The sequence below is a fragment of the Xiphias gladius genome, chromosome 19, assembly GCF_016859285.1.
Source record: "Xiphias gladius isolate SHS-SW01 ecotype Sanya breed wild chromosome 19, ASM1685928v1, whole genome shotgun sequence".
NCBI lineage: Eukaryota > Metazoa > Chordata > Actinopteri > Istiophoriformes > Xiphiidae > Xiphias > Xiphias gladius.
The window spans coordinates 29,412,329-29,424,773 of NC_053418.1; the positions used below are offsets into that span (position 1 = coordinate 29,412,329).

Consider the following 12,445-nt stretch of genomic DNA (forward strand, 5'->3'; position numbering starts at 1 on the left):
ATATCTTTGTTAAACCCCTTATATTAAAGCCGAAAGTCAACACATTTTGATGGCTTCATTTCAAATCCATTGTGTCGATGTACAGAGGCAAAATTACGAAAATTGTGTATTTGTGTCCAAATACTTATGCAACTTGCCGCATATAAACACTGTACACACATCCATAAGTATTTGGACAGTGACACAATTTTCATAATTTTGTAAATCTCCCATAGGTGTTGAGATCTGGAGATTTTTGGTACGTCAAGCTAAACCTAGCTGTAAATGTTAACCGCTAAGAGAGTCTGCAAGTATGTGGCAGCACATTGCCAGAGTAGAGCAACCAAAATGAAAAAGAAGAGCAACGTGTAAGTATGCCCAAAAGAAAATTTAACGAGAAGTGGTCACAGATAAGGGGGTGAGGAGAGATTGGCTTTTTTATGACAGAAACAATCAATGAGCTCCAGCATTTGCCGCAGGTACTCAGACCTGCTTGTTTGTGGTCGGAACTCAAGTATGAAAATAGAATCAATTAAAGACCACGAAAAAGCCCACATTAGCTGTGGCAAGACTCCAACAGCTGCAGCATTACCCACTGCAACAACGCCAACCATGCAGAGCCTCACCGACATGAGCGAACAAACAGCCACAAAGATGCAAAACCTTTTTCACACAGTTAATGCCCTGGCTATGAAAGAAAGCCCCCTCTCTGACTTGTGTGGATATTCCAGTGACTACTTTAATTTACCTAGATATCACGATTAGTTGGTTATGTAGCCAATCGCGTGTTTTTAATTTCACCAGGGTTATATTATATAGCACTTAAAATGTGAACAATAACAGCCAGTCACTTCCACTCAGCTAACATTAGTTGTCGTCATGATTTATAGCTAATGCTGGCTAACGTTAGCTTCTATCTGTTTGTACATAAGAGGGATCTTACCGAAACAAGATGGAAGCAAGGCTGTCCCTGCACTACATTAGCAAGAAAAAGTATGCAAAGCCTTGGTAATTAAATGTTTTTTTTGCATTAATCGGTCATGAAATGTGATCTGATCTTCATCCAAGTCATAAGTATAAACAAAGTGAACCCTTGAGATGTAATAACTGGTTGCACATCCTTTGGCAGCACTGACCTCAAACAAGCACTTCTAAAAGCTGCGGATCAGGCATTCACAACATTCAAGAGGAATTTTGGACCATTCTTCCTCACAGTACAGCTTCAGCTCATATTCTTAGGATGTCTGGTGTGAACAACTCTCTTGAGATCGTTCCACAGCATCTCTATTGGTTAAGGTTTTGTTTCTGACTGGGCCACTCCAGAAGGCAGATTTTCTTTGTTTGAAGTAATTCTGTAGTAGATTTACTTCATTGTTTAGGGTCATTGTCAGCTGCATCACCTGACTCCTACTGAGCTTCAGCTGGCGGACAGCAACCCTGACATTATTCTGTAAAATATCTTGATAAACTTTCATTATTAATTTTTTCACAATTCATTATCCCCTTGATGAAGGCGAGCTGTCCAGGCCCAGAGCTCCCTTAGCGTTGTGGAGTGTCATGGTTCTCTTTGGCAAACTTTGTGCACACTGATCTTTTTGGAGAGCAGCGGTTTCATCCATGGTTTCCTGTCATGTACTCCATGGTCCATGCAACCATGCACCATGATTTGCGTATAGTTGACTCGTAAACAGAGATGTTAACCAGTTCCAATCATTCCTTGAAGCCTTTAGCTGTTACTCTGGGTTTTATTTTTACCTAATTTAGCATCGGCGCTGTACTTTTAGACCCATCTTAGCTGGGTAACCACAGAACTAAATTGTCTCCACTTATAGACAATTTGTCTAACTGGATAGATAAAGATCTAAACTCTTTGAGATTATTTTTTAATCAACAGTTCCTGATAGTACATCTTCTGATATCTCTTTCTTGTGAGGCATGATTCACTTTAGTAGATGTTTGAGTGTTTTTTTAATATGTCAAAATAGCTCTAAACCACACCTCCAATCTAGTTTCATTGATTGAACTCCAGGTTTTTTAACTCATGACTCCAATTACCTTTTATTGATGTTATTTGCCAAGGGGTTTGCATACTTTTTCCAACCTACACTGTGAATGTTTGAAGGATGTCTTCAATAAGGATAAAAACAATACATTGATTTTTGTGTTATTAGTTAAAATAGACTGAAATCATAATTGTGATCTGAACACATCAAAGACAAATTTATATGTAAATTCAGATAATTTCAAAGAATTCACTTACTTTTTTTTGCCACTGTATATTGTGCAAATTGAGAGAGTTAAATTCGAGAAAAGCTACCAGCGGACAACTACATTGGTGTCATGACTGATGGATGAACAGACACCTCTGTTAAAGGAGATGTTGATTGTCAGAACCTGTGTGGCAGGTACAGTGGAAACTGCTTTTGTTGGGATTGGGCAGAGAACATTACAAACGCATAAAAGGGAAGATGAAGCCAGTCTGAAGTGATTGGGAAAAGAAGCTGGTCACTGTAGCCACAGATGGTGCAGCAGTGATGACAGGTGTGTAGAGCGGCATTGTCTCCCGGTATAAAGAAGACAAACCCTAGGCTGTTGGTGCCCGTTGTGTGGCACACAAGCTTGAGCTCAGTTTTAAAGATGCAAACAAGAGCATCAGCCTTTTTCAACAAGTCGAGGAACTAATGGCAAGACTATAAACTTGCTATCATGTCAGTCGGCACCAGACTGACATGATAGCAGTTGTAGGCACCAGATGGCTGGTCGACCTCTCACATTTGATTGATCATTTCCTGCAAGGATACCAGGCCATCATCCAACATCCACAGCAAGTAGGCCCCTGTTTTAAAATTTCTTCATATAAACATTAAATCACTCATTATGCCCTTGTTTGCTTTTGTTACTTCAATGCTACCTGTTTTCATCCAAAATCACATTAAAAAGACAAATTAATGTTAATGGTTTTGTGATTTTTCCAATCTATGCTATTATAGATCCAGTGTGGTGCATTGAGTACAGGCTTTAGCAGTGAAAGGCCAAGAAGTTCATCAAAAGATAAAGTTATGTTATGTAATTACATGAAGATATAGCTAGTCCTAAGAAACATCCACTGCAGTAGGCTATACATTAAATAAACAAATATGGCATTAAATTGATAAATGCAATAGGCTGACATGAATAACATAATATGATGAATATAAGTAACCTAGATTTCCGCACTTAATTTCTTTCAGATTGTTATGATGAAGAAATCGATGCTCTTTCTCTTGGTTCAACAGCATTTTATTACATCTAAATCCAGTATTGAATCAGAATCTTTTAGAGTCCCTTATTGAGTCCATTAAACCTAAGGTTAACCTTTTAATTACATTTGTTAGTAACTAAGGGCTACACTAACTACAGCTCAGAGATATCTAATTAGCTTTTGTGGCTGAGAAAGCAGAAACGGTAGAGTTTTTAGTGGCAACCTAACTAATACTCACAACCTGTAGCTACAACTTGAAAATGAGTTGAGCATCAGAATATATAAAATGTTCATTATATGTATCTTAAACATTCACTGACCAGCTGTAGCCTTCTGTACTTCATCAGCTACTGACTCCAAATACTGAAGGTCCCGATTTGCAGCTATGAAGTTGATCAGATCAAAATGTTGATGTGATATTAAACAAAGTTTAAATGGGAAATTCTTTAACTGACGTGAGGTGATCAGATGGATCATTTCTCTAAAGAAGAGTCACCAATCTGTTTTTCCATATTGGACAACAAACACACAGTCCACTGGCGGTCATACAGTGGTGTTACACAGAAATATGCCTTTTCACTCACAAGCAATCTATGTCTGAATACAGACACAAGCTGCACAGAGCACATTAACCAAAGAATACACAAACTTTTCATTTTAGCCATTATTGAAATAAAGTGAGACTATGTAAATTTTGCTGAGTAGCGGCAACAGCGGTCTCTGCAGCCACAAGTGGTAACAACAGGACAATGGCGCAATAAATTCTGTTAGGCTCAAAGTCAGAGCGGTGAAGGGTACTAGAAGCAGACTACCCCGAGCAACTAACAGCTAATGTAGGGAAAACAAAACCTATCAATTGCTCATGCAACAAACACAAAATCATCATCTCAATACAAACTAGCAATTGTGATGTCCACCCATGTCAAGATTCAGCATACGGCTGAATCTGTTTACCGTGACTGAAAACATCTGAAATCACAGTGGTTGTGTGTTAAAATGTAGTTGCTAGCAGGGCTGACAACTCAAGCCACAGCAACAGGCAGTTTGTGAGTTACCTAACAGGATTATGTTCCACTAATGTTACGATGCACATCATGTTCACACACCGTGGAAAATACAGTCTGGTCGTTGTTAGAATGTAGCTTATCTCTGTTGATGACCAGCTATGAATTTATGAATACAGTCTGAGGGCTGGTAGTGTGGAACTTAGATCTGTTGATTACGAGCCAGGTTATATATTAACAAAGTAACAAGATAACAATCTACCGTACCAGTGAATTACATAATTTATTGAAGGGACTGATAAAGAAAACAACTTGGAGGTGCCGTTAATAAATGCTGTTACTATCAGTGGTAACATGATTTTAAAAAAACCCGGTCATGCTATGAATATGAGATAGTTTGTGTAACTTAGTGTTACATATGCTTCTGCTGTATAAAACTCTAACGTTAGTTTACTTTGTAGTAATCACCCTCTCAACATTAGGATGGTTTCAGAAGTTAATCAGATGCCACCTATGAGTAACTTCTTTTTTTGGCCTGTCGAATCTCTGCCGATTTTGCCGAACTCTTCCACTTCCCACGGCATGTTTATTGTGGTCACTTTCCTTTTTGTTCTGTTTATGTTTTATTGTGGCTGGCAAACAACTTACTACAACAGCCCACTGCTATGGAGTGTGCCACTGGTGTCTTTGATTTTACATGCTTTTACATTGCTTTTATTGTTTGGAAATCTAACTTTTGTTTTTTTATGAGAAATAATTTACTTTATGAACATTTAAAAGGTACATAGTTTCGCTTTAATGTTAGTTAGCTACAACTGATCTAATGTGCCGACTGATGGCTGTCATTTAACCAGCCACAGAGACAGTTGGCTAAAAACGAGAAGCCTGCTACCTTTATGTTTTCCATTGCTCTTTGCTAATAAACAGGGTTGTTTATTAGCGTTAGTGCTTAACGATTCCAGGTATTTCGCCAACCAGCTTAATTGGCTACTGGAACCCATCACTACGTATAAGACCATGACTTTCCCAGGAACGAGAACAGTTCTAACTTATTGCGGGATTGCGACAAAGTTTTGAGGCAAAGGTGGACCACCTCAAGGAAAAAAACTGCACTATCATTAGAAAAAATGTGTGAACTTAGGAATCCTCAGGGAAAAGGGCAGACACATCCCTTGAATCAGCAAATGCCACATGAGTGAGAGTATTGGTAAGAACTAGTTCTCCAGAGATTTTCGGCCAGTGGCCAGTAGTCATTATTTGACCAGCTGGCTGCAAGTTGATGATGAAACCTCACCTCATCAGCTAGAAGGGAGAGCTCACTAGAGTCAGCAGCATCATAATCGTAAAGGACTTTGGCCTTGCGGGTTCCTGTAGCTGGTGCCTGAACTTCCTCAATCTTCAGTGTTTCTGTCTCCACAGGGCTGCTGATGCCTTTTGCTGCAGAGCCAGCAGCAGCCATGGAGTGAGTGGAGTTCAGTGCAAAAGCATTGGGAAGCCTGAGAGAATGGCAGATGTGATGATAAGAACATACAGTACATATAGAATACAGACATACAAAAATAACACAAAAAACAGCAAAAATTGGAACCCAAAATTGGAACCCGACAGGAAACAGACTATCATGAGTTGTATATGTAGTACATCTACACTGGAAAAGACAATACTGCAAAGTGGTAGATCTTGGGCGCATGAACTGTGGTTACCGCAAAGCACAACTGGTATTTTGGTTCATTGATGTGTAGCAGTGCAACGTGTAAAAGGGCTGGCCGAAGTGGAAAATAGATCAGAGAATGTGGTGATTAATAAACACACTCTCAACCTGTCACATTGCTGGTTTGATAGCTCTGAAACAGCTGATTAAAATCACAGTGAAATATGAAAGTAACATAATCATTAAAATGCACCAAACTGTTTTTTTAAGAGTTAATTAGTAAAACAGCAAGAGAAATAAATAATAAAAAAATTGTTTGTTGAAGACATTATATAATGGCATCAATTGGAAGCTTTTTCAGTCTCTCATGTTTTAAATTGTCACATTATGCCATTAAATGTGATACAAAATTGTTTGCACCATAATGCTTCTCAAGAATAAAGCATGAAACATGGGAAAAACTGCAAAAATAGTTGGGAAGGAGGTCATGACACACAGTATTAATGAGCCCCAGTAATCCAACATATCCCGCATAAACAGGCAGAGTACCGAGTTATAACCAACCTGTCTGAAGTGTGTTGAGGTATGTGGGGTTATTCTGTACCAGCCTGGTGTCATTAGCATGTGATTTGATGAAAGTAAAGACACTGAATGGCTGTGTGCTCTGGCGTGGCACTTCCATAATCGGAGGGTACAGGTTTATCAACATATCTCACCTGCTGCGTTCAGATGGCTGCAGGGATTTAAACGATGGGTTCACAATTTTTGGCTATACTATAACAGCGAGGCCAGCCTTACAAACGTGAATGTCCATGACTGACTGACTGACTGACTGGCTAATGAAGTTACACCGCTGGTGCTGAATGTCATGTGATGGAGTCACTTTGCCGGCCGAGTGTTGAGTTTCTCCATTGGCCGTTGCTCTTTCAAAATTAATCGGTGTGAAGAGTAGCAGCATGGAAATAGCTTGGAAGTGACTGCTGGTTAACGTGTCTTAATGGGCCATCTTTCAGTCACTATTTCATATAGAATGCAAATATGATGCAATGACATCATGAATATGCAAGTTAGCATATTAAGTCATCTAGCAACATTTAGCAACTTTTTGAGCATGCTTTAGCTACTTTCTATTGAAAGTAGTTGTTTGAGGCAGTTCCACAACAGTTTCAAGTACATCCTCAATTTTGCACATTGACCATACACGGTCCAGCCATATACTAGGTTTTGACCAAGTCTTGTTCAAGTCTGCCTTGAAACAATAGACAGGTGCCCACTGGAAAGTGTTTAGTTCAATTATTTGAACTACTGCATTATTCCATTATTTCTGCACATTTGCTACAAGATTGTTAGTTTGCTCTTGTTGCCAGTGGAGTGATGCTGGGCCAGAAACAGACGTGGTTCTTAGACTTCTATTCTCAAATGAAACATCTAAGACCCAATTTCCACCAATATACCAATAACTGGCTTTGCATGCCTCAGCTGAAAGTACCTCTCATGTGTTTGCACCAAACATACATGGATTTGCACCTGTCCACCATGCACTCTCCACAGGAACCATTATACCACACTGACAGGCAAAGTGAATTTCAAAGTCAGGAAAACAGAAAGAGAAAGAAAAACCCCATCATAATTACACATCTTCATCAGAACTGAGGGCATAGGACAGTGAAAAATATTTGGCATGATTTGACAAAACCAAAATCTATAGAGGACCTGAGTGGTACTGAGAAAAAACTGACAATTGTTTAAAAAAATGTTATATTTATAGAAATAAATGTATCAAAAACAAAACTCTGAAATGTCTGAAACATTAGACAAAACAGAACTCAATTTATATATATATGTATCTATGTACAGTATATGAATCTATATATCTGATTATATGTAATATTAGGATTTAGATCAACACTGCCATGAACTAGGGTTTTGATACTCAAGAACTGACTGATGATTAAAAGCAAAACAATTATAGAATGCATGTTTTTCCTAGATGAAGCTTATTTAATACAATTTAAATGGGCAAAATTTTGAAGCACAAGCAAAGTAAATTTGGCATTTGTATCTTAAATAAACGAAGTAATTCAGTAAGTAATAAACTGAAGTAAATCATCTGAATTATAACTATAATTAAATGAAATATTTTTGTAATTTCAAACTGCTGCTCTTGGTCTGCCTGTTGTTATTCCAGCAATTATAAAAAAAAAGACATACAAATTGTGTGTGTGATGAGCCTGTTCACTGTAATGCCTTGTTGAGAAAAATTATGCAGATAAAATTTGGCAGATTGCAGTGAGGAATTACATGAAGAGCTGCAGACAACAGGCACCTACTGCAGTCTGGGTGAACTCAAACAACACTTTATATCATGGCATTTCTGTTAATTGGAAAAGCACTCGTTCTGTCCTGCATCATGACTTGGATTAGGGTTATTCACAATACAAACCTCTCAGTTCTGGCAGCTTGGTTATCCTGATGCTGAAAAAAACACGTTCCAGGAATACACAAACTGTTATGCCAACTTTAAGTAGTGTCAGTGACACAATTTTTGTAATTTTCCCGCTTTACACGACCACAGTTGATTTGAAACAAGGTAATCGAGATGTGATTGAAGTTTAGACTTTCAGCTTTAATTCAAGTAATTTGAATGCTCCAGTTTCCTCCCTTGAGTTGCTTTGCAAGGCCTTTACTATAGTCACTTTCAGTTGCTGCTTGTTTGCGGGTCTTTCTGCCATTAGTTTGTCTTCAGTATGTGAAAAGCATGCTCAGTTGGGCTGATGTCTGGTGACTGACATGGCCATTGAAGAATATTCCATTTCTTTGCTTTGAGAAGCTCTTGGGTTGCCTTCCCAGTATGTTTTGGGTTATTTCCCATCTGTACTCTGAAGCACCGTCCTATTAGTTTTGCAGCTTTGGCTGAATCTGAGCGGATAGCATAGCCTTATACACTCCAGAATCCATCCTGCTACTTCTACCAGCAGCAACATCTTCAATAAACACCAGTGAACCAGTTCCACTGGCAGCCATACATGCCCATGCCATAACACTGCCCCTAACATTTTTGACAGATGGCATGATATGCTTTGGATCATGAGGCTTTCCTTTCCTTCTCCATACTCTTCTCTTCCCATCATTCTGGTACAAGTTAATCTTGGTTTCATCCGTCCAAAGAATCTTGTTCCAGAACTGGGCAGGCTTTTTTAGATGTTTTCTGGCAAAGTCTAATCTGCCTATCATGTTCTTGAGTGGTTTCCACCTTGTGGTAAACCTTATGTATTTGCATTCTTGAAGGCATCTCTTGATTGTAGACGTTGGCAATGATGTGCCTAACTCATTGAGAGTGTTCTTGACCTGTTTAGATGTTTTGAAGCGGTGTGTTTTGTTTTTCAGCCTAATGACAGCCTCCTTCATTTGCCACCTCTTTGGACTGCATATTGAGAGTTCCAACGAACAGCTACAGAATGCAAATTCAACACTTGGTATCAACTTCTTTTTATCTGCTTAATTTGTCATGAAATAATGAGGGAACAGGCCATACCTGGCCATGAAACTGATCAATTGTCAAACGTCCAATTACTTTTGAGCCGTTGAAAATGATAAACTATGTATAAAAATGACTGTAATTCCTAAACAGTTAACATGATATTTTTGTTAAAATTATTGAATTAATCCTTAAAGTCTACACTTCAATTACATCTTGATGGCTTTGTTTGAAATCCATCATGTTGGTATACAGAGGCAAAATTACAAAAATTGTGCCACTGCCCAAATACTCATGGGCCTATCTTATTTGTTAACATCCTCAACTGAAAGGGTTGGCATGCAGCTTGCATACTTAGAAACCTACAACTAGAATTGAAATACAGTCATTTAACAATTTGATCCATTCACAGAGTACAAGATGACTGCATGAAGATGACTGGCTACGCCATATTATCTCCCATCTGGTTCTCACCTTCCCAACTCTTTCTGTAGTTCTTGCATGTGGAGATGACACTGCTTATAGTAAGCTGCTTGGGCCTCCACAAACTCATGGACACAGCGCAGGTGATTCACCTGAAAGTAAGCACCAACACAAAAGCACTGATTATTTTTAAACTCACTGAAGTCAAGACTCAGATCCCTTACTTAAGAGAAAGTAGCAAAACAACAATTTAAAAAATAATCCAAAAGTAAAAAAGTACTCATTTTGCATTAAAGTGGCTTCTTTGATGGTGGTGTATTATACTTACATATACATTATACTATAGGATTATTACTACTGATGCATTAACGTGTAAGTACACTTTTACTGCTGTAGTTGGGTGAGGTGGAGCAAATCTGCACTATTGTATGTACTGTTGAGCAATTTAATCTGCAAAATTTAGTCTAATGAAGACATTTCTATAATGTCCATAATTATGTCCTTAAAAAATTATTTTCTGGAAGCAAGTGAAAAAATCTGTCAGTGCAGTAAGAATATTGTATTCAACCTGTTTTTATTTTAAATCAGTTTGTTTGAGAAATGTTTCTCATTTTCAGGAGCAAATAGAGAACAGAGAAGTAAAATTATAACAATATATTAAAAAACTAAAAAGCAGGCTATTTTTTTTTTTTTTTTTTTTAAATGCCCAGTTTGTGCTGCTGTACATTTTGGTTCAGTATCACTCAAAAGAATTACATATTCGAGAAGGCCAGGATCCCTGCAGAAGGCAAGCTGCAGACCAAATTTTTTTGCTCGGCCTTCTTTGTCCTCATACAGTCCTGGTCTAAATTATTGGCACCCTTGAATTTTAAGTACAGAATTTAGAAATAATTTAGAATAATTTAGAAATTTAAGAAATAAATGCAAAATGACCAATTTTGTATAATCACAATATTCTAATAAAATCTCCAAGGTTACTCAATAAAAGAAAATTTGAAAAAAAAAAAAGGTAAATATTACAAACACAAAATGTACCCCAGACACAATTATTGGCATCCTTAACTAATATTTGGTTGCAGAATCTTTGCAAATGACAGCCTCTAAGTGTTTCTTGTAGCCAACTAGAAGCTTCTTGCACCTGTGTGCTGGTAGTTTCTGCCACTCTTCCACTGTTATGCATTCGAGCTCTTTTATGTTTTCAATGGGATTCAGTTCAGGACTCATTGTTGGCCGGTTTAAAACAGTCCATCTTTTCCTTTTTAACCATTTTTTTGTGCTGCTGGATGTTTGCTTTGAGTTGTTATCCTGCTTAAAGACCTAAGACCTGCGCCTAAAAACCTAGTTTTCTGACGCTGGGTAACACATTTCGATGTAAAATGCCTTGGTAATCATCTGATTTCATCATTCCTTTGATACATTTTGCTGCCTCCAGTATGAGAGGCAGCAAAACAACCCCACAGCATGACAGCATGTTGTACTGTAGGTAGTGTGTTCTTTTCCTTATGGGCTTCATTTTGTTGCATGACAAACTGAAGCACTGCATTCCCAAAGAGCTGTACTTTGGTTTCACGTGTCCATCGAACATTATCCCAGAAAAACTGTGAAGGTTTTTGCAAACATTAGTCTTGCCTTTTTGTGCCTCATTCTTTCTTTCCTTGGCCTTCGCCCATGGAGCCCTACTCAGTTTAGTGTGGGGCGTATGATAGGGGCTGAAACCACCACTCCAGATTGCTTAAGGTCAGCCTGAAGCTCTTTAGATGTCTTGTGTGGTGTTCTTTCCACAATTCACATCAACCGTTACAGACTTGTTGAAACAAGGATCAAGATCTTTTACCAGTTGCCTTTTAGCCTTTGGAATTGTTATGTTTTTTTGACAACAGCATTTCTGATCTCCTCAGACAGCTCTCTTGTCATTGTGGAAAAGAAACTGGAAAAAAATCAGCTCCTTTTTATAAAGTAAAACCATCATTCCTTGGATAATTCAGGTCATTTCCACACTTAAAGTTAAGCACAGGTGAATCTTTTGTTTTTTATTTTGTTTGAGGAACTAATTTAAATTCATCAAAAGGGTGCAAATAATTGTGTCAATCATACATTTTATGTCTTTATTTTTTATTCCACTAAAAGGAAAGCGTTTTTTTGTTGTTGTACAGTTACTTTAGACATTTTATTACATATTCTGATTATATAAAATTGGTTATTTTGCATTTATTTCTGAAGTTATTCTAAATTCTGTACTTAAAATTCAGGGCTGCCAACAATTAATAACCAGGACTGTACATACACCTAACAGTTGCAGGTGTATGTACAGTTACAGTGTTTCCATTTCACTATTTTTAAGTTATCTATTTTTTATTCAAAATATTTGATAAATTCTCAGATTTAAACAAAAAAGATAACAATGAAAATAATGACCCATATACAGTATATGCTGTATTTAGTGTGTAGTATAAGATGTGTTTTGAATAATCCATAGGTATTAGAAAGTAGAATAGGAGAATAAATGCAGCTACCACAATTACAGAACAATTTTCTATTTATATATCATTTAATCTAATTTTTGAAAAAGTATTTGACTGATAAAAAGCCAACTTGGAACTTTTGGAAAATCATGTTGATGTGGTTAGAAAAAATATTTCCCTGTAAAGGTAGTGCGGCTGACATACATG

The 12,445-nt window shown here is 37.6% G+C and overlaps 1 protein-coding gene across 5 annotated transcripts in view; it reads right to left on the reverse strand.

The window, feature by feature from the left end:
* Positions 1-12,445, reverse strand: part of LOC120805220 (endophilin-B2-like) — a 46,156-nt gene that overhangs the window by 7,538 nt on the left and 26,173 nt on the right. For 4 of the 5 annotated variants that reach the window (XM_040155249.1, XM_040155248.1, XM_040155251.1 and 1 more), the window contains 2 exons: positions 9,828-9,928; positions 5,519-5,720 (listed from right to left, as the gene is read on the reverse strand). In XM_040155249.1, the coding sequence (XP_040011183.1) occupies positions 5,519-5,720; positions 9,828-9,928 (303 nt within the window). The remainder of the gene's footprint in view (positions 1-5,518; positions 5,721-9,827; positions 9,929-12,445) is intronic. The other variant, XM_040155252.1, reaches the window with a different exon arrangement.